This window comes from Podarcis gaigeae (genome assembly GCF_964106915.1).
Source record: "Podarcis gaigeae genome assembly, chromosome: 2".
In the NCBI taxonomy this organism is placed as follows: domain Eukaryota; kingdom Metazoa; phylum Chordata; class Lepidosauria; order Squamata; family Lacertidae; genus Podarcis; species Podarcis gaigeae.
In genome coordinates, this window is record NC_139679.1 from 60,405,447 (window position 1) to 60,428,379 (window position 22,933).

General features: G+C 41.7%; 1 protein-coding gene and 1 long non-coding RNA gene across 2 annotated transcripts; both read left to right on the forward strand.

Moving 5' to 3' along the window:
* The first annotated feature begins 1,453 nt into the window (after window positions 1-1,453).
* SMAD5 (SMAD family member 5) lies at window positions 1,454-16,696 on the forward strand. The gene is made up of 7 exons (XM_083728572.1): window positions 1,454-1,622; window positions 3,807-4,336; window positions 5,338-5,589; window positions 8,979-9,098; window positions 9,921-10,142; window positions 10,683-10,939; window positions 11,952-16,696. Exons 2-7 carry the CDS (start codon window positions 3,934-3,936, stop codon window positions 12,093-12,095), a joined length of 1,398 nt encoding a protein of 465 aa, XP_083584698.1. The 5' UTR covers window positions 1,454-1,622; window positions 3,807-3,933; the 3' UTR covers window positions 12,096-16,696.
* LOC310839760 lies at window positions 5,735-6,834 on the forward strand. Its single transcript, XR_014561644.1, has 2 exons — window positions 5,735-6,166; window positions 6,216-6,834. It is a non-coding gene; the product is annotated as an uncharacterized lncRNA (long non-coding RNA).
* Window positions 16,697-22,933: the final 6,237 nt, after the last annotated feature.

Consider the following 22,933-nt stretch of genomic DNA (forward strand, 5'->3'; position numbering starts at 1 on the left):
CAGGATTTTTGCATTGGGCTACTCCAAACTCACTGTCAGATATTAAAAATCTTTATAAAATAGAGAATTAAATACATACAGAATGTTAAATTTTCAGTTTCGAAATATTAGTACTAGTTTAGTACTGTATTTCTATATTACTATAGTACTGTATTAGTTATTTTCAAATACTTAAATATTTTTAGGGTGTAAGACCCAATTAAAGCCCGTTATTTACATACAGTATTACTGTATTTACATACAGTATTAGGCATACTGTATTAACTGTATTAACTGTATTAAAGCATTAACTTTGAGATATTATTTTTATTTAATGAACCCTCAGCCTTATTCAAAGTAAGCTTAAATTAGCTATTTCACTTATTAATCAAAGTGCTATTACTGTGCGACAGCAATATTTTATGTTTTATTCTTTTAATGATAGTTTAGGATTTATTTAAATATCATTTCAGTCTTTTCAGAGCTATATATTCACTGCTCTGTAATAGTCTATAAGCATAATTGTTACTGTAAATTAAATTAGCTTTTTACGAAAATACCGTGCGTGTTTATGTTTTGTTTCTTTTTTCAAAGCCAAAAAGTGTTTCAGGCTTGTCGAGTTTCCCGGAGTGTGGAGTTATAGAGAGTCGAGTTTTCAGGGTTCTAATGTTGATCATATGACTCTAAAATACTTTTTAAAAACTTTAAAACTCACTAATTTTCATCTAAAATTTAGAAAACTTCCCGGGGCAGGACCCCGGTATGGGCCCCCCCAATATTTTTTATAAGTCGGCGCCCCTGCTATTTTCCTAGAAAAAGAGATGCCAGAAATATAAATGTATATGTAGTTACCAAAATCCCAAGGGATCAGAAAATATTATGTATGCGACCAATTGCACAAATGTTATTGGCCCAGAGATTGAAAACGAACGAAGTCCCAACCAGAGAAGAATGGCAGATTAAATTGATGGACTACGCCAAAATGGCAAAAATGACCAAAGAATCAGAAATCGGAAAGTTATCATTTACCTTAAAAACCATTGTAAACAGTTAAAATCGTTAATAGGATCTGAATAACACTTGTAGTTTAATGGTGAATTTTGGATATAATGGAAATGTAAAAGATTTGATTATAAAAGATGCAGGAGGATGTGATTAATAATAGGACCCACAAAGGGGAGGAGGGAAGTCCAGGAGATTCTCTGGAATCTTGTCTTTATGTTGTACGTTTGTGATTGTAAAACTTTAATTAAAAAAAAACAAAAATTAATATAAATGTATATGCAACTGCGAGTACTGATCTAAACAAAGTGCTAGTAAACATCCTCAGGTGAATCGCCTATTGCTTTCTCCACCCAAAAGCGCGCGGCAGCGAAAGCAACCCGCTTTTTCACGCCGCCTCTCCTTCTGCCCCCGCCCAACTACAGCGAGCTCCCGCCCTCCCCTCCTCGCACGCCACTGGCCGAAGGCGGCTGAGTGGCAGCGCAGGCCGAGCCAGCCAGCGCTTGCCTCTTGCTGGTCACGTGAGCTCTTTGCTCTCGTGAGCCTGCTCGGCTCCTCCTCCTCTTCTTCCCCCCCTCCGATCCGACCGTGGTCCCCTTGGCTTGGGGCTTCTCCTGCCCTCCTTCGCCGCTCGTCGGGCGGTAAGTAGGTTTCTTTGGAGGCACGGGGGGGGGGGGAGGCAGGAGGAGCCTCCGCTCGTTCCTTCCGCTCTCTCTCTCCCCTCCCCCCCTGAACTCGGCTTCCGCGGAGGGTTCTTCTCGCTTCAAGCGCGGCGGGCTGGGGAGCCGCAGTTGGCTTGGGGAGAAGGCGCAGAGCCCGGCCTCGCGCCGCGACGGAGGCTCCCTTTGTGTGGTGTGTGTGTGCGCGCGCAAGGGAAGCAAGAGAGGAAGAGCCTCCTCGTGAGTAAGCAAGCTAGCAAGCGGCCGGCAGATTCTAACCCCCCCCTCCAGCCCCCCTCCCACGAGTGTGACTCCAGCCTGGCTGCGCGGCCTGCGCTAGTACCAAACAGGAGTACGTTATGTGGGGCTGCTGCAACGTACAAAATGGTTTTTGGGGGGAATGCATTGGCTGGAGCTTTTTTCTGCAGCAAATGGGGTGCAAAGCATGCTCCAGGCCCGTGCTTGGAAGTTTAGGTGGGGACTCTTTATCTATCGCGACTGAATGGATTTCCGTTCTCTTTCCTCCAGACAAACACATACCCCACGTTTTTCTGCATGCAATGGTTTTTTTTGCTTTGTGTTCAGGCGTGTGAGCCCCCAAGGTGCACCCCTAGGACAGAGGCATCTTGTTCAGGAAGGCTGGATGTTGGCTGGGGGAATTGCCGCATCCCTTTCCCCCTTGGGTCCTGCATTTGGTTTGTTGTGGTAATGCGATAGGAGGAGCAGCCAATATGGTGTCCTCCAGATGTTGGGACTCCAACTCCCAGCAGTCCCAGCCAGCGTGGCCAGTGTTCAGAGATGGTGGGAGGTGTGTGCTCCAGCAACGCCTGGAGGGCATATTGCTCATACGCAGTGTATACTTGGGATTGGCAGCAACCGTGGCACCCATATCAGTTTTCTTAACTAGGGAAGCATGGTGAGCGATACAGGTGAGTTCTGCTTCTGGGTGCACTTTGTGTGCATCTTGTCTAGGCATGCAAACTGCAGTCCCACTTCTGGAGAGATGAAGGTGACAGACTGCAGATGTTGGAAAGTGGCTTCCTTCTGATGAGGAAGGGAGCACAATGCTTTGCTGTGTTCTCTTGCCTAGCAAATCAGGTAGCTGCTGTTCCTATGTGTGTTTTCATATGTAACAAGGTAGGTAACAGGGAAGCACCTAGCTTTCCTTTGCTGAGTATTACAGATTTGGGGTGAGACTGAAAATGTTCCAGAGCAAGCTAGCTGTTTTGACTTGCTATGGTTTATCAGAAGTCCCAATGACAATATTTGGCAGTTTCTGTAGCAGAACCGGAACTCACTTTGTTATTGACATCCTTTTTCTTTGTTTAGTGCTTGCTTTTTGCCAGCTGCCTATTGTCTGCGTCTGTACTTGTTGAGTATTCTTCTGGGATTTTATGAGGTCTTATCAACATGTTGCCACAGCACACTAGTTCCGTTTGTCATCATTACTCCCCTTTAATTTTTTATTTTTTTTTAAGTTGCAGTTGGTCCTTGTTGGTAATATAAAAGGAGCAATTCGTTACTGTTACCTGTGATGTTTTAATATATAATATAACTGTTTTGAAGCAACGAGCAATTGGTATTTATTCCAACGCAGCTCTTAATATGCATTTCTTTGGTTTTGACACAGGACTTAAAACACATAAGGAGAACAGAAGTGACTTTTAAACTGGTTCTTTCACATTGCACTGCACTAGTTCTGTTACATAGTGCTTAGTTATTAATTACTAGTGTTCTTCTGAACCACCAATGTATTGAAGCTTTCCTCCTAATAGATGTAACTGTCCTAATAAGAGACATCAATCTTTGGGTTGGTTTCAGACTTACAGCACAGTCTTGACCATGACTACTCAGAACTAAGATATGCTGAATTTAGTGGGCTCACTCCCACCTAAGTGGGGTTAGGACTGCAGTCTTATTCGTGCTTAGAGAAATCATGACTTGATTTCAGTGGGTCTGCTGTAAGCATGACTGAAGTAGATACAACCCTTTTGGCTTGTATGTAGTGTGAAAATGGGAAATATTAAAAACCAATTACTGAATCTACTTTATAGTGTGTGATATAAATGGAATAGCCTTTATAAGTTCCTAGTTAGCCTTTATCTCTTTGTCTTAGTCTCTCTGGTTAGATGGCAACAACTAATGGACTGTAATTATTTCTAACAGGCCTAAGAAGAAACTTCACTGGATTAAAGAAAAAACCCAGTTGCTGCTGTACAGCAGCAGCTACCCAGCTGCTGTTGTGCCTGAGAATCTTCAGTTTAGTTCCAAAACTTGCTTGAACACTTGTCAAATGACGTCAATGGCCAGCCTGTTCTCTTTTACTAGCCCAGCTGTAAAGCGTCTTTTGGGCTGGAAACAAGGCGATGAAGAGGAAAAATGGGCAGAAAAAGCAGTTGATGCTCTGGTTAAAAAACTGAAAAAGAAAAAAGGAGCCATGGAAGAGCTGGAGAAAGCACTGAGCAGTCCTGGACAACCCAGTAAATGCGTTACTATTCCTCGTTCGTTAGATGGGCGGCTTCAAGTTTCTCACCGCAAGGGCCTTCCTCATGTTATTTACTGTCGTGTTTGGCGTTGGCCTGACCTGCAGAGTCATCACGAGCTGAAGCCGTTGGACGTTTGTGAATTTCCTTTTGGATCTAAGCAGAAGGAAGTCTGCATCAATCCATATCATTACAAAAGGGTAGAGAGCCCAGGTGTGTTTGAATGTTATGGCATTGCTTTCATCACAAAGTGTTCAAACTGTAATGTGATTTACAGTGCATGTCTACTTAGAAGAGAGTGCCATTGTGTTGAGTGAGACTTGACTCCCAGGAAAGCACGTATAGGTTTGCTGTCAGGTGAATATGAGGAAGATTGGTGTATCTGAACTTACTTTTACAAAGTGAAGTTATTATTTATTAAATTTGTATAACGCTCGTCATCTGAAGATCTCAGGGTGGTTCACAGCATAAAAATACAAGTTCAAAATACGCAGTAAAACCAAGAACAAACCAAACAAATGCCCCCTCCCCAAAAACCCCACATTTAAAAGGATAAAGGATGTTGAAGAGGAATGTTTTAGTCTGGCACCTAATGGTGTATAATGAGGGTGCCAGCTGAGCCACCCTGGGGAAGAGCGTTCCACAAACAGGGAACCACTGCGGAAAAGGCCTGTTCTTTTGTTTCCACCCTCTGGACCTCTTGTGGAGCAGGCACACAAAGAAGGGCATCATGATGATTGCAGGGTCCTGGTAGGCCCACATGGGGAGAGGCGGTCCTTGAGGTTTCTTTTGTCTTGGGGAACATTGATGCTATATGTCTACCTTGCATTGTCCATCTGTTAAACTCTATGCTTTTTGAAACATGATTTCTGATAATAAACATAGAAGCAAGCTTTTTTTGCTCTGACCTTATCCATCACTGGCATGTGGGCCCCCAAAAGCTGCTCAGAATGCAATGTGCCCCATGGCCTGGAAATCCCCCCCCCCCCCGCTGTTCACCATTTGTCAGTGAGAGACACCTCTTGTCTTGTTGGATTGCTATGGGACATGCAACTAGATTTTCCCAGTGTTTTGACAGTGTGTGCTTAAGGCACGTTCTTCTGTCTCTGTGTCTTCAGCACTTAGCACTTCTACTGCTGTAGACAAACGGACGTCTTCAGGGCTGTTAACTAAAAACACTAATCTTAGGTTTATATTGTTTTCTTTCTTTTCAGTTCTACCTCCAGTATTGGTGCCAAGGCATAGTGAATTCAACCCACAGCATAGCCTTCTGGTTCAGTTCAGGAACCTGAGTCACAATGAACCACACATGCCACACAATGCTACTTTTCCAGATTCGTTCCAGCAGCCTAACAGCACTCCATTTCCCATTTCTCCAAGTAGTCCGTATCCACCTTCTCCAGGCGGCAGTACTTACCCAAATTCGCCAGCCAGTTCCGGACCTTCTAGTCCATTTCAGCTACCAGGTAAAAGCCTCTCTGTGTGAATTTAATTGAAAAGTAAAACTTGTAGTATGAAGCGAGAGGGAGTTAGAATTACATTTCAGAATTCCTGCTATGCATTTTGTCATATTTATTGAGGACACATCATTTGAAGCTTTGGAATTAATCTTGTGAAGGAATTAAAGAAAATTAAAGAAAACAAATAATTCAGCTATTTGAGAATTTTGCTGTTTTATGTATTTCTGCATACACTTCTGATTTGAATGTGTAGTGGGACAGAAGACACAAGACTAGGAGTTTAGAGAAAGCATAAACCATTCTACTGTTATTTATTTAGTGTGACCCATATGCATGGTGCTACACAAACAACGAGAGGAAAGATCTGTGTCCCAGAGACTTAATGTAGACAGCGACACTAGGGAGACAATTGCGGAAAAAGAGGGGAATGGAAGTGAGGCATGCAGGAGAAGATTGTATGATTATTGGAGTTGCATGTACTTTTACTTTAGTTATGGAGAACATAGGAACTAGGAGGTTGTGCCCAAAGTCTTCATGGAAAAGGTGGGGTTTCTGAGAGTGTGTTGTGAATGTAGTAAAATAGGTGATATCATGGAAGCATTCTGAGAGGGGGTTCCTTTCATAAATGTGAGGGAGAAAAAGTTGTGTTGCTTCCTAGGTTGGCCAAGCATGGTGAAGCTGAATGAGTGGGTATAATGTTTGTTGGGATATAAAAGCAAAAAGATCAGGTGGTGCAAGGCTTTGGTGGGGTTTGAAAATAAGGGTGAGAAATTTATGCTGGCTCTAGGAATAAACAGGAAGGGAGTGTAGAAATTCAAGGAAGGGCATCACATGGTCAGAGTGGTGAGAGAGGTGAATGTTTTTGATAACAGTTCTGGATAAAGGTGAGAGGACAAAGTCAAGGCAATAGAAAGTCAGGAAGTAGTAGATTTCCATAGTCTAGGCAAAACTAGAGCCTGGACCCACTCCGCACATTAGTTGAGGATTCCCATGAATGGTTCCTCCACAAACTCATGGGTGCCTTTGAAATTAGCTAGTGTTAGTGGATATGAACTGCTAAAACTGGTGTGGGGAACCTTTCAGCCTCCAGGTGTCAGTGAACTACAAGTCCCATCATCCCTGGCCATTGTCCGTGTTGTGGGGGATTGATGGGAATTGTAATTCAGTAACATCTGGAGGTTCCCCACACCTGTGCTGCGACTTGATGATCGCTTCGGTCTGCCATGTTGTTGTATTGGCCCGGGGTTTATTTTTAAAAAAGTTGGTTTCTTGTATATGCACTGTAATGTATGTCTCTTGGAAACACCCAAAAAACATTTCAGATAATAAAATAAAGACCAGGGCATGGGCCAGATTTTTTGCTGAGGTGACAGAGACGACTCTTATTTGTTTGTTTTTTCTGTAATGTTACAAAGAGAGCACTAACTTTGCACAGCAGTAATATACACTAAATTGCGGATTATGTGGTAAAGGAAGAGAGAAGTCAAAGAGAAAGCCAAGGCTATGTGCCTACTCAGCAGGGTGGATGGCGATAATGTCACTGGACATGGAGAGCGAGGTTATAAAAGAAGGGCTTGAGAGGAAAGATAAGAAGTTTGGCACTAAGAAACCAGAGGCCTTCCTTTTGGGCATTGTCGGTCAGAAGGTGTTAAAGAAGGACCGAACATTTTTCATGTACGCAACAACGGCAGCAAGGATACTCATCGCTAAGAATTGGAAAACTCAAGATCTACCCACGCTGGAAGAGTGGCAGATGCAACTGATGGACTATATGGAACTAGCTGAGATGACTGGCAGAATCCGAGACCTGGGAGAGGAGAGGGTCGAAGAAGATTGGAAGAAATTCAAGATTTATTTAAAAAAACATTGCAATTTGGTTGAATGTTAAGAAAGGATGCTAGATCATAAATAATTGTGCACCACTAAATTAGATGGAATTAAGATGATAAGTAAGTTTGAGGAAAAATTATAAACCTATTGGAGAACTAACAGATTATATTTAAATGAACCTGACACAAGAGTGTAAACAAGATGATAAATTGCGGGCAAGAATTGACAACGATGCAAATGGGAGCGGGAGGTGTGAGGGAGTCCAAAGATGTTAAGAAAGTATGTTATGATATATGTTATTCTGTTTCTTTATCTTTGCATTTTTATTCAAAAATCTTAATAAAATATTCTTAAAAAAAAAAAGAAGAAGAAGAAGTTTGGCCTCCACATATTGAACTTGAGATGTTGACAAAACATCCAAACCAAAATATGAAAAGTACTTGGAGATGGGAGATTGGATGAAGGGAGGAAATTCAGGGTAAAGATGAAGAACGCTATCAGAAGCCTATAGATGGTACTGAAACTCATGGAGTGGGATACACCTGGTGAGAGGCTGTAGGGGGAGGACAGCAAGAGAGCTAAAAACAGATCCATGAGGAAGTGTCTCCCCATATGTAGAGATCAAAAGAATGATTATACAGGTGAAAAGCTAAGTGGGGTCTTAGGGCAAGAGTCATCAGCTATACATCACATGCTGCAGTGATGACTAAGACTGCAGAGATAATTGAATTGGTAGGCTTTTTTTTTTGGCAAGGGCAGTTTTAGGAAAATGGATGGGGATGCAAAGAGGCATATTTCAGGAGTTTGGAGATGGAGGTAAATTGGGCAGGAATTCACAAGGGAAGATGGGTCAAGGGGTGTGAGGTTTTGTTTGTTTTAGAATAGGAGAAACAGGGAAGTTGGGAGTTACAGCAGTGACAGAGGTACAACAATCTGGGAACAGTGCCACTTCAGACTGTGAAATGGGAATCGGAAGCTTAAATGATCCTCCACATTAAACTCCAAGCACGCACTCACACACATGAAGCATATAGGGAGGGGAAGACCAGGTGGCTTTACAGTGCAATCCTAACCAGAAAAGAGAAGGGCAGGGAACTAGGGAGTGGTAAATCACTGCAATGGCAAAATTGGAAGCAACATCTTATAGGTTGTTCTAAATACACTGATTTTTGTTTGATCCCATTGATGTTGGTGACACTGCTTCCAAGCATTTTTAGTTAATAGTCTCAGTATGAGAACCTGACCAAGACTGCCCTCCTGATGATGATCACTAGAGCAGGAAGAATTGGTTAGGTTGTGGCCCAGAGGGCTGTATGGTGGGGAAAGTACATGTGCACATAGGGGAAAGAAACACAGACAATCTGGTCAACCAAGTATTTAGAAAGCAGTTTATTTATAGAGAAAGATTTCAAAGGAGCAGAAAAATGGAAGGTGGAGAGTGAGGAGGTAGTAAGGAAGGATGACCCTGAAGTGGGAGGAACAATTGATTTTGTAGGGGTAACGAGCTGTGATTAGGCTGGATTAAATGTTCTCACTTTGCTCAAATTCCTTATTTTTCTTTATAGCAGATACACCACCACCAGCATATATGCCTCCTGAAGATCAAATGGGGCAAGATAATTCACAGTCTATGGACACAAGCAATAATATGATCTCTCAGATAATGCCAAATATTTCCAGTAGAGGTGAGGTGAACAATGCATTTTGTGGACTTGTCAATATTGTGCAGTTGAAATTCTATAGAGAAGAGAATAGCCTACCAATCAAAAGGGCTTCTTTTTCCAGCTGCCACTTATCCCTGCCCTTTAAAAGCACATTGGCACTGAAGGCTTTGGATGGGCAGCATGCAATTTTGCTTTTCAGCCATGGGTAATTGTGTTATGGGTTGAGGATGTTAGTGTTTGAGGGTTGGATACGTAGTGAGTTTGCAGGGATGTGGACAGAGCAGCACCAGAGGGACCTTTATAGGTGGAGCAAAAGATAATTGTAGCCTGCCCTTCCTCCCAAAGGAGCCCAGGGTTGGACCAAGTTATCAGCATTTCAGAATAAACTGCTGCATGTATTGAATATTTCAGTATTCAGTGAACAACCAGTCAGCCAAACTAATAATTTTTAATTGTGTATATATGAAGACGGTCTTCGTTTCGAAGTGTGGGCGCTTTAAATGGCCACGTTCTTGAAACTCCATTTTTATGGACTTGAGCTGTTTAAAGAAATAAGTAATTCAGCATGATTAAAACAAATTATTTTTCATGGTCCCAAGTTGGCGTAATGTAGTGCTTGTGAACATGAACTATGCCATGCCACTGTCATCAGAGACTTGGTTCCCCATCTTTCTTGTGGGACTAGCTTACTTTGCAGAGCTGTTGGAATATTTTGGATGGGGTATCCATGAAACTCTTTGAGCTCCTAGGAATAAAGGCATTAATAACTATTACTGCATGGGAGAGACTATTGCTTTAGGTGTTGGAAATACTGAAATCCGTATGTTTTGCTTTTGTTCATAGATGTTCACCCTGTGGCCTATGAAGAGCCCAAGCACTGGTGTTCAATTGTGTATTATGAATTAAACAATCGAGTTGGGGAGGCATTTCTTGCATCTTCCACTAGTATTTTAGTAGACGGTTTTACAGATCCTTCTAATAACAAGAACAGGTTCTGCTTAGGTTTGCTCTCCAATGTGAATCGCAACTCAACGATTGAGAACACCAGGAGACACATTGGAAAAGGTAATATAGAAATGTGCTTTGTGTGATCATAAGAATCCTTCCTTCACCTAACTTTGTCATGTTCATTAATTTCACTGGGTCTGCTATGAGTAAAAAGTAGCTGAATACCACCTAATGTTTCTAAAAGAAGCATTTTCAGTGAACAAATCTCCACACCCACATATAGCGTGATTCTACAGATTGCACACCAAAGACAAATCTTGCAGCCTTCTGATCAGATGCTTTGATCTAACCTGCCAAATGGCTCATGATTCTGAATAACAGTTTCCTAGTAATAGAATGCCAGCAATATTTAGGTAATCTCGGTTAAAAAAATTATTTGTTGAAGACTCTTATTCTTTGATTCATGGAAGGAGGACATCTAGTGGCTGATATTCAGTGGTAGAAATGCAAAGATACTCCGATGTGTTAGAATAACTGGAAACCATTCCTGCTGGAGCCTTTTAAAAATAGGAACTCGGCTAGACTTTCTGACATCTGTAACATTTTTGCAAATAACCCTGTTAAATGTTTGGGTTTCTCTCACTCCCCTGACTCCAGGTGTCCATCTCTACTATGTTGGTGGTGAAGTCTATGCCGAATGCCTGAGTGACAGCAGCATATTTGTACAGAGTCGGAATTGCAACTACCATCATGGATTTCACCCTACAACTGTCTGCAAAATTCCTAGCGGCTGCAGCCTGAAAATTTTTAACAACCAGGAATTTGCTCAGCTTCTAGCTCAGTCGGTCAATCATGGATTTGAGGCAGTATACGAGCTCACCAAAATGTGCACAATTCGGATGAGTTTTGTGAAGGTAAGGGGCGTGGGCGTGTCTGAACCTGCTATAACTTGTGTGTTTGAGTGATTTTTGAAGCATATTCCCCAGGACAATAACTTTAATGGAAAATCTTCTGTGGCTTTGAGGGCTTCATCCGCATATGTAATCTAGAAAAGTCACAGAGGTAACCCACCGTCCCTCAGAATGGGGAATGATGCAGAGGGAGTTTGGATTCTTTGTTACAGGCAACTCCCCATTTACGCAGGGGTTCCGTTCTGGGGGCCCACACGCATGCACAAAATTGTGTAAAATGGGGAGCACCCTAGAGAGTCCTCTTCAACCAAGTCCCGCCACCCCTCCAGCTTGTGTGAGCCAAACGGAGCTTGCGCAGCTTCCTCCATGCGTCAGCTGGGCTGGTTAACTGAGTAGTACATCAGCTGGGCCAGCTCTGCTGCCTCTGGCTTGGGGGAGCCAAAGGGACTGTGGAGCTTGGTTGACCAAGTGACCCTGTTTCTGGGTACCGCTTCTGGTTGCGTGCAAATAGAGTGCGCATAAATGGAGAAATGCCTGTATTTCAAACAAGCATGTCCTTGTCGGTGTAACAGGCTCGAAAGCAGGTGTCAATTGAACAGGTGCATTCTCTCAATCGTCATTTGCAGGCCTTTCCAATAGGATGAGGCTTCGTTTGAATAAACCCTCATTCTTCTCCATCTGCAAAACCTAGTAGACAACGTATACCGGGAATCCTACTGAACAGTAGGATTTTTTCTGTGGGAGGAATAGAAGCATATGGTATCCTGCCATCCCTCCATAAACCTATATAGTGGTACCTCGGGTTAAGAACTTCATTCGTTCCGGAGGTCTGTTCTTAACCTGAAACCATTCTTAACCCGAGGCACCACTTTAGCTATTGGGGCCTCCCGCTGCCGCCACCACACAATTTCTGTTCTCATTTTTAAATTTCTAATGAATTTACTAGACTAATCAACACTGGCTGTTTTAAGAGCAATTCTTGGATATACACTAAATGTCTGCCCATTTTTTGTAGGGATGGGGAGCGGAATATCATCGGCAAGATGTTACAAGCACTCCATGCTGGATAGAAATCCATCTTCATGGGCCTCTTCAGTGGCTGGATAAAGTACTCACCCAGATGGGATCCCCTCTTAATCCCATCTCTTCTGTTTCATAGTGCCAAAGAAGTTTTTTCAACCATAACTTTAGTGACCATTTTCTAATTCTACAGACACTTCCAGTGTGGATACTGTAAGAACATACTACACATTAGCTTTCTTCTACCATTGACCAATTCCATTGTTTTTTATCGCTCTTCCTTTGATTTTTTGATATTAAGGAAACAGCCAAGTTGGGAAGAAAACTGAGAATTCAGGATTTTATTTTTCCTTGATACGCATATTTAATAATCATCAACTCCACTGAAAATATTTTTATGTGTCTTCTAGGATCACATTTTTGAACTGGTTCTTTTTTTTCAGGGGGGGGGGGAATAACATTTATCTTTTTCCTAAATTTGTTTATTTCCAGTTTACAAGGTTTTTAATGTTGTATAATGGATAATGTCCATAAACAAAGCTAGCTTTATTACACCCAAGATTGCCTTTAGCTTGAGTAAATAATGTGACTTAAGTATATACATGTTAAAAACACGTTACAGATAGTGGTATTAGAATGCATTACTGCAAGTTCTGTGGTAAATAATGGTTTTATCTATACCCCAGTTCAATTTAATACTGCCTTTACAGTGCAATTGTATGCATGTATACTCAATGGAACATTGAGCTACTGGAACTTACTCCCAGACAAGTGTAAATAGGATGCTGTCTTTAGTCAATTGTTCTTAAACATTTGATTCAAGGCACTCTGTTTTGCTTAGACTAGTCAGTATTTTCCCTTGACTTACATTCATGCTGTGGGCTAGGCCTTGACAAAGTGTAGCTTTTTAGGAAATCCACATCTTTTATAGTGCAAAACAGTGCCATTTTGTAGATAACATTACAAGGCATTGTTTACCTTTCCATTTTATTTTGCCTCTTTGTAGCTGGTATCCTGGGGGCTTCCTAATGTCACTGTTGGTTTTAATAATCACACACACACACACGCACACAGTATTAATTAATGTCCTTCCTAATGTTATTGCTGGTTTTAATAATTCCCCTCCTCCAGTATTGATTACAACTGTGGTGTTCTTTAGATTTATGACCAGAATATCAGGACTCTCACTTTGCTAAGTGATGCAGAATGTTTGCCTTTTAAATTACTGAGGCAGACCAAGCCTTCAATAACAAAAAGATCATTGCCATTTGGTGCCTGGAGCCTAATAGAAGGAGTCAAGAATCTTAAGCCCTCATACAACACATCAGCTCTTCAGCATCATCTGTCAAATGAATTGTCAGTTTTATGGCCTTTTGTTAATAAACCTACTAAAGGGCTCTAACTGATGCAGAAATGAATGGTAGGATTTTGGTGAATATGGATATGAATGTGGAAGTCCTCCTGTCTTAAGAGGCTACTGGTGGTGTCCATTCAGGCATATTTCTTTATCAGTACAAATGGGGGGGATGTATGCCTAAATATCCAGCAATTACCAGTGCAGTTAAATCTGATAAAGTAAGTCTGCTAGAAGAAATTTACCGCTAGCCTTCAGTTACTTGGTCTCCCTCAGAGTAAGTGTGGTAAGTAAGCAAATGGTTACACTTCAGTGCTAACTTGTGGAAGTTCTCCCTTCCCTCAGCAACCCAAGAAGGCCTGTATTCTTTTGCCATGTATTTTCGTTTGCTTTAGGATGCTAAAGCCAACACTAAGTTCCATACTAAATGCATTGGCTTCTGAAGATGTAGTCCACCAAAAATAGTTCACAGTGAGCCTTTCCCCAGTGACAGCAGTTAAAGCTACGTTTTCTCTATGGGACCACCTGTTTCTAATCCTATGTGGATTCTACCCAGACTACAGGTGGTGGTGGTTGCCTTCATTTTAAAGCTTAGCATTCTGAGGATGCTGAAGCCTTTACCCAGAATTGGTGGTGGCAGAAAGCAATTTCTAGTCCCTATGGCTCTGAAGATAGCCTTCTAGCTTACAGAGCTGTGTAGGATCTCCAGTGATGGTCGAGGCTTTGATGCCCTGTGTAGCAACTTGGCTTCCAACTGAAACAGAATAAAAGGATGCAAATCCGAAGTCTGGCTTTACTGGGATGGGATATGTTTTTCCCTAGCCAGCTTTGATCAATAGTTGTTCCCTGCCCTCTTACCAAGATGTGATGTCTGGCTATTCCTTTGGCTATAGCTGGTGGAGGGGATATTGTAGACTGTCTTCCTTGGTGGGAGTTCTCAGGGGAATGAAATCTAGAGAGAGTAAATGGAGCAGGAATGGCCAGAAGGGTAGGCTGTGGTCTGCTTGTTGGACCAATGATACTGGGATTCTTGCAGAAACGTTGATTGGCTGTGATCTAATCCAGCAAAGCACTTCTTATGTTAAGTGAGTGTATACTTGAGATCACTGAACACAGGTAAATTATTCCATAACAGTTGAGACATCGGAGTATGTATTTGTGCTTTATAAATTTTAAAACCAATTAGTGGTGTGGAAAATAGGCCGCACAAGACTGAAGTTGACTTCTCCCAAGTTTAAAAGATCAGCTACTTTAAAGACTCCTGGAATTGCTTCGCTGATCACACAGAGCTAGCTATCTGTAGTCTCTGGTTAGATGGTGAGAGGAGTGTTAATCATGTTCCCACAGCTCCTTAAATGCTGGTAAGCTCAGTATTGGCCATAGTCACTGGCATACTTTATTGCAGGAAGTGAGCTCTTAATTGTGTATTCTATGGTGACATGTTTGTGAAGAAACTTTCAAAACTCTAGAAGACTATGAAAAGGCTACTTGGTTATTAGCAAATGTGATTGTGTGGAACATCTGGACATAGTCATGTCTGTAAATTTAAATGGATCTACTCCAAGTAAAACTTAGTTGAATGCCACCCATCAGTGCCACGGAAGTTGTGTTGTGCTTATATGGTAGTCCTGCCAGGGTCTTCAAGAGTTTACATATTATAATAAATACTTCGAAATTGCCTTAAAGGGAAAACAAATATGACTTTCACAAAGTTGTACCATTCTTTTGTATACATACTAGTTTCTACTTGATTTTAGAAGCAAAAAAAACACCCTTTCCCAGTCTTTCTTTTTTTTAAAAAAAGAGAAGTAGATGGTCTTATTTTGTTGCCTTATATTTTAGTCAACTCCTTACTTAAAACTACAGCCAATATTTGCCTTTGCTGGGCATGCTGCTAGCTAAGCAAGATCTGCTGGGGTGTTCTCCTGTGCAAACCTCATGGAAATGACCAGGAACTGCACAGGGGGTCTTGCTCCCCAGCAGTTGTAGTGGCTCCAGATGTTCTGTGCTTGCACTTGACCACATTGCCTGTATAACACTAAAGATGATACCATCTTTTAACACATTTCATTGACTTAAAAACAATAAATGATTTGCAAGTTAATTCTGCCGTGTTAAAAGATTTGGCCTTTGTAACTAACTTCCTGAAGATTCCTACTCTTTAAGCCATCTAAAAGCCTTAAGTGTGTTTGCCAGGTACCAGTACTAACCAGATCTTCTGACTTTGCATGCAGTCTGAGCAATATTACTCTGTGTATGCAGTCAAAAAATATATGTATTGCACTTTTCAAGAGCAAGAATAGTACATAAATTGCTAGTGCATTTTTTGGGGGGGGGACGGGGACGGGACGGACTATTACCAGCAATGATATGAGTAAACTTGCTCCTGGTTTTCCCTTTATCCTTTGGAGGGACAAACTTATTAAATGCTGATACATCAGCTTGCCTTTTTGATGTGATTCTCCATCTCTAAGATTTACTTGTATATTCTGACTGAGTTGCCAATTACTTAGTTCTGTTTCAGTGGATGTGTAGGCATCTGACATAGGTTTCACTACAAGCTGCTGTGCTTGCATTATGGTGTATGTAAGAATGGAAGGAGACTTATTTGTTTCCAGATTTAGCTTGAGTCATGTGTTCTCATTTTTGTAGAAACTGAGTAGACTATCTCATTCTTGCAGTTTACAATTTTTTATGCCATCTCTTTTTATGGGAGAGTAAATGGCGGTGGATACCATCCAACCACCCATGGAGGATGTGTGCTTTGACTTTGTTCTCAATAATACTTCTGGTGGGTATTAAGAGGTACTAGACAAATTGACTTCAGCATAAATTGCAAGTTTTCATTGGAAAATTGATTAAACTATATTGTGCAAGATTGTTGTTGCATCTGGCTAGATTGCTGACTTGCTGAAGGGACCAAAATGTGCCTCAGGATTAATTTATTTTAAAAATTCTAAAATGCCCTACTTTCTTTCTACTTCGTCTTCACAATAACTAAAGTTGGTTCTACAGCAAGCATGGATGAATTCAGGTTTGAATCTTCTGGCTGAATTAAGAATTCAAGCATCCCACATCCAAAATTTCTGTTCTCTTGCGGCATCACACTTTCTACTCCTACAGATAATCTATGTAAAATGCTGTTTCACAAAAGTAACTATGTAACAGCCTTGTAATTTGAATATTTTTTTAAAAAAAACATGCATTTATTTCACAGTATTACTAATGTTTACCTGATAAAAACAGACGGTCTTGTAGTCTGTGCCTGGAAAACATCTACATATGTCAAACACTTTCTCCCTCAAGCTAATAAAGAGTTATTATTGCCTGAATTGTTGCTAGATAGCAATATTTTAAAATAAAAACAAGCTTTTTGGGCAGCACAATGTTTTGACCTGTCTCTGCCTGCATTGCAAATAATTCCTGAACTCTCTGGAATGGTGAGATGTGGTGGGGATAATGGCAGGATCGCTCCCGAGGGCCCTCTTCAGTTAAGTAGAGTCCAGAAGGCACTGTTGTTTTCCAAATAGCTCTGGGCAATGAAATGGGACTGGGTGATGACCATTGCATCATTAGTGAACTGCCCAATGGAGCTTTTTCACATGGCAATGGGGCTGGGGTTAGTATCCATCATCCATGGGTATTAGACATCAGCCTGCTGTGTCCATTCCAAACTCAGGGCCATGTTGGAGCAGACCTTGGAAAAGCTATTGGAGCATTGTCTGTTCTACGTTTGTGGGATCAGTTGCAGTTCTTGCAGTCTGAGAACGTGGGCAAGATGCTTGCAGGAATTCCGCTAACCAAGCATGTGGTCTCTTGACCCTGCCCATACTTCGTAGTGGGAAACTGCTGATTTGGGTGGGTGCAGGAGTAGTTGTTCCCTCACTAGGAGGGTGTGATGCCCACCACTTTGAAGAAAGGGGTGGTATAGCTGCTGAAGAAGCTCTTCCTGGGCATGTTGGATATCTATCGTCCAGTGGTCAGTGTCCCTTTTGGGGGGCAAGGTGGTTGCAGTGGTTGTGGTTGACCAACTGCAGATGTATTTGGATTTCAGTCACAGCTGGGGGGGTGATGCAGATTTCAGTCACAGCTGGGGGGGGGTGATGCTTGTCCTGCTCCTTTGCTTCAGAAAGAATTGCGGGGAGTGTACCCTGTTGATTCCTTTTAATTTCTCTGCATCTTTTGGTAATGTTGATCATGGTATCTTCCTGGAACGACTCCGTGTTGGAGGCACTGTATTGCATTGGTTCTTCTACTGCCTGCAGTGTTGTTTCCAAAGAGTAGCATTAAAGGACTACTACTTGGACCCATGGCATTTATGCTGTAGTGCCCCTCTTGTCCCCCAAGTAAGTGGTTACAGAATTAAAACACAAGCCATAAAGCAATACCAGTGTAAAACTCAAATCAGCAATCAGTGCAAAGTGTCCCCATTCACAGTTTTCTGCTGCATTTGGTGTCCAGCATAAAAGTCCTGGGGGTTGGGCCTGCCTGCTAACAGCACCTCTGGCAGTGGAAGAATAAATGTGTGAGCTTTAGCGAGCTTGTTTACATCCCCACCCATTGGATGCTCTCGGGCATCTCAATTTTGGCCACTGGAATTTCTGACGTGTGACAGCAAGTCCCTTTACACCTCACAGTGAGTGCTAACTCCTCATCACCCAGGTGGCAATGCCATCAATCGACAGGCGCTTTGTGTGGATTGAGTAAGTACAGCAAATCTAGAGCGATTCCTACAGGAAGAGCATTTTGCATGGGTCTAAAATATTGAGTTTCCCCTTTTAATGTGCCAGCTTCAGTAAGCCTTGGAGTTGAGTTGACAAAATATTTACAGAGCTTCGTATTCATCTTGCTTAAGCCACGGTTGGCATATAAAACATTTTTTAAAACGCAGCCCGTCGGTGAAACTGGCCTTGCTAGCAAATCAGATTAATTGGGTTCTTAAATCATCGAACTTCAAGCTTATCCAAGGCATTTCAACTATCTGGCACTGCATGTTTTTAAATCTCTGAGAGTTTCAAATGCAATATTTATCTGAATTGTGAAGGAGAGTAGGAGAGCAGGTGTTTTATGAAGTACCAGACTCAACATTTTTGCTTAATTGGAATCTTTATTCTTTGGAATACTCTTTTTTATTGAGATAGCTTTTGTTACATATTTCTGTCCCATAATAATTAGTCAAAATAACGCCCAGCCCTAGAGCAGCTAAAGTGAGTATATAATACCATGCATGTAAACAAGTCAATGGGTGAGACCATCCTCTACCTATTCTACTGATTTGGGATGGATGAGATATAAAATGATCACTAGAATCTCTGAATAAACCCATGGTTCAGTTTCAATGGTCTTATTGAGCTGTGAAATATACATTATAAATCAAACCCAAAGTTTTAATGCAGAGACACCTGGAATTAAATTCCATTGAAATCAACGTGTTCAGGCTTGACTCACATTTGGATGTTTGATAGTCCACAGCAGTCACTTGCATGTATGAATGGACCATCACAGACAGCATGTGCACATTGCCTCATTCTTCCACGCTTTTCAATTGATACAGTTCACACATTCAGTTACCATTGATTAAAAGACTTCTATACTGCCCTTTGTCAATAATACCAGGGTGGTTGACATTGCGGTACAATGCCAATATAATCAACACATTACAGTATAAGAAAATGCATCACAATCCGCAGCAGACCAGCCAGATACCACCCAGGCTCAATTATTTACTGCCCATAAATGTATGTATTGTACGTGTGTGTGTGTAAAGTACTATGTATAAAGTAGCCGAATGCAGCAGACTCCATTGAAATTTTTATTTCATAAAATTTATGCACTGCTTGATTGTAAAACAGACAAACAAACAAACAAACAAACAAACCTGAAAGTGGTTTAGAAAAAAGATAAAATGATAAAATTGTCACTAAGGAAAATCAACAATAAATGTTTTTCGCAGGTGCCAAAATGAGTACAGTGAAGGTGCCTGTCTGATATCAATAGGCAGGGAGTTCCAAAGTATAGATGCTGCCATTTTCCTTTTGTGAAGAGAGAGTCCATAGGCACTCATATGCAGGCTATATATCTGCTGATGGCAGAGCAGGGCTGCACTTTTAGCCCCATCAGCTCTTCATGTACTATTCAAGGTTGTCTGCAGAGGAATCCAAATGCTGGAGCACCAAATACTGGAGCACCAGTATATGGAACTGGTTTTGCATGGTGCTTTGTGTTTAATAACAGTTTTGTTTGTTTTTGTAACTCCAGCCAGCCCAAGACCTTATGGTAAAGGGGTAGGTAAGAAATTGAATAAAATAGCAAATAGATAAATAACACATGAACAGGCTACAGTGTCACACTGCATTTATAAACCAGCGCTTATTTTCATGTACATACATCCAGGAGTGCATCCGCTTTGTTGCTTGGGAAGGTTATTGAGCTTTCTCTGGTTGGCTTACTTACAAGCTCTGATTTTTGTGTGTGTGTGTGTTTCAAAAATAGCATGTTTATCTGTAGAAGAAATGTCCTGGCATGTGTTCTTCAGAAACTGTTGGCATGAGTAATCAGCAAACAGGGCTCTACTTATAGCACTGGGCTCTAATTTTAAGGAAGAAATGAAAATCTTCCAATTCTGTGATGCCAACAAAGGTGTCTTCTCCATCCATTTGCAAAAATAGAATCCTAAAAATTACTCGGGCTGTTCAATTCCGCTTGGTGATATTATTGAACATTGTGTTAGACTCACATTTGTATGTGGTGATGTTTGTCTGTGGAATTGCTGCAGGGTTGAGGCTTGTTGTTATTAGATTCCCCTCTCAACATGAGAGCCAGTGTGGTGTAGTGGTTCAGAGCGATAGACTCATAATCTGGTGAACCGGGTTCACGTTTCCGCTCCTCCACATGCAGCTGCTGGGTGACCTTGGCCCAGTCACACTTCTTTGAAGTCTCTCAGCCCCACTCACCTCACAGAGTGTTTGTTGTGGGGGAGGAAGGGAAAGGGACATTGTTAGCCGCTTTGAGACTCCTTCAGGTAGTGATAAAGCGGGATATCAAATCCAAACTCTTCTTCTTCTTCTTCTCCCAGGGAAAGTTAAAAGAATTTAAACATAGAATATGGTTCAGAAGCGATCAAGAGGGTAAGGTTGGTATTTATAGCTATATCCTTGGGATCAATAGTTACCTCTTCTGCAGTCAATGAATTTACAGTACAGTGGTACCTTGGTTGTCGAACTTAATCTGATCGAAAACTAAGGCGCGACTTCCAATTGGCTACAGGAACTTCCTGAACTCAAGCAGAAGCCGCGCCGGACGTTCGGCTTCCAAAAAAAGTTTGTAAATGGGAACACTTACTTGTGGGTTTGTGGCGTTCAGGAGCCGATTTGTTCAGGAGCAAAGCCGTTTGACAACCAAGGTACCACTGTACTTCCTGTTGTACATCTGTCAACATAAAGATCTTGGGTGGTTTCTAGAGTTGCCTTTCTGCAGATGGGAGGGTTCCTTCTGTTCTTACCAGAGATTGCACTCCAGTGGAGGCTCCTGAGGGAGAAAGGGATAGGAAGCGATAATGCCCTACAACCACCAGCCTTTCACCACTGGTCGAACGAGCAGAAATGCCGCCCCACTTCAGTGTGGGTGTCCCATGAATGGAGTTGCACTCAGCTGAACTCTGGAATGAGGACCAATAGTTGGAGCACTGAATAGAACTTGAAATGGTAAGAAAGGAGGGCCCTGATTCAGCTTCTGAAGATGACTCAGGACTAGGGCTAAACTAGTGTATAGGGCCAGCTCATCCATGAGGTGGCCATCTCAAACAGTGGAATTCCGTGGGGTGGTGCTCCTGTGGGTGCCCCTCCCATCCTGCTACCACTGCCAGGGTTGTGTGGTGGCCGCTTCCCGAATTATCTCAACTCTCACAAGATCTCAGGGAACTCTCGAGATACTACCAGAAGCCACAGCTTCACAACTCTGGTAAGTGAGGCTTCGGTGAGGGAGGTGGCACCTTCCTGTTCTGCTTCAGGTGGCTAAACAGGTCAGGTCGCCTCTGCTAGTGTACCTCTCAGTTTACCCACTTCATAACTGAGAAATAAGAGCAGTGAGTACAAGCCAAAGTAGCAACAAGTGCTCAATTCTCCTTTGCATTGAGGGTAGAGGGACATTTGCCAGCCTAAGGTTGGGTTAAGCTAGGCTGATTTGGACCCGCAAATCCCATCAAACCTTGACCTGCATACGGTTCACACAGGGTAACTCTCCATTCTACCCTCTCAGCTCCCTCAAATAGGTTTGCTTATTTTGATCATGCATGCCCCATCCTTTCAATGCATTTGCATCACTCATGGTGACTCACAATGATTAAAAACAAAGCAATCCAATAAAAGAAAGAGAACAAAAGTGTAAGAACAGAGATCAGTTTGGTAAATAGCATTCTAAAATGATAGCCTACGAACATCATATCAAAAGCATGACAAATCTTTATCAGGTGTGTTTTAATCAGTTAACAAAACCCTGGAAGAGCAGGGTGCAATGGATCTCATGGGGAAGGCATGCCACAATCTGAGAGTGGCTGCTGAGAAGGTCCTCTTAGCATATTTCAGCCAGTGATGAGTGATGAAAAAGAAAGACCTTTCCAATAGATCTCAGGGTGTGGGCAGGCTGGTAGAGGAGATGGACTCTCAAGCATCCTGCATGAGTCAAATAATTGTTTGTTTTTAAATTTGTATAATCTTAGCAGGGGCTTCTCATGAAGAGTAACTGTACTTGATAAAACAAAAAAAAATCCTTCCAGTAGCACCTTAAAGACCAACTAAGTTAGTTCTTGGTATGAGCTTTCGTGTGCATGCACACTTCTTCAGACGTGTGGCTACTTGATAATTTCCCCTACACCTTTGAGAACAGGTGCAATATGAACCTCAGAATGGGTATAATACATACCATAGCTAGTAAGATCTCTCTCTCTCTCTCTCTCCAGGTAAATGAGGAAAGTGGGTGATGGAGATAACTCAGGGACATGACAAAATGCACAACAACTCCACCCTGTCTTAGGGTTGGGCATCGAAACTTAAATGCATGAGTGGCAGGTCTGATTGAAAACCTTGCAGTCTTATTTAAAAAATCAACAATTTGGCTCACAAATCTGTTGTAGCAAGATAACATTAATGAATGATTCTGGCTAAATAATATGAATATGTGTGGGATTAAATTAGCTTAGTCCACTTTTTTGCTTTAAATTTTTATCTACATTTTAATGTATCGGTATATATAAGAAATAAAATGCAGCAAAGAAATTTATCATCCTCGATGCAGAATGACGGCTATGTGGGGGTTACTCTATTTCTTATTGCATTTACTCTGGACACTCTTTTTATTTCAATCATATTTTATGGGCTGGAGGAGACAGATTATATCTTTACTCTCCAAGATAAGCTTTTTTTAAAAAAACAAACCAAAAAGCCTACGCTCCACTTTTTAGCTTTGAATAAATATTCATCTCATTTTAAATCACATTTTTTCACTTAAGCAAAAGAAATATCCTCAAATATGTAATTATTGCTGAGAAATGGGTAGATGAGGACATGCTTTTCATCTCTCTCCCTCTCTCCACTGTGGGTATTTTAACCAACCAACCATCCAAAAAA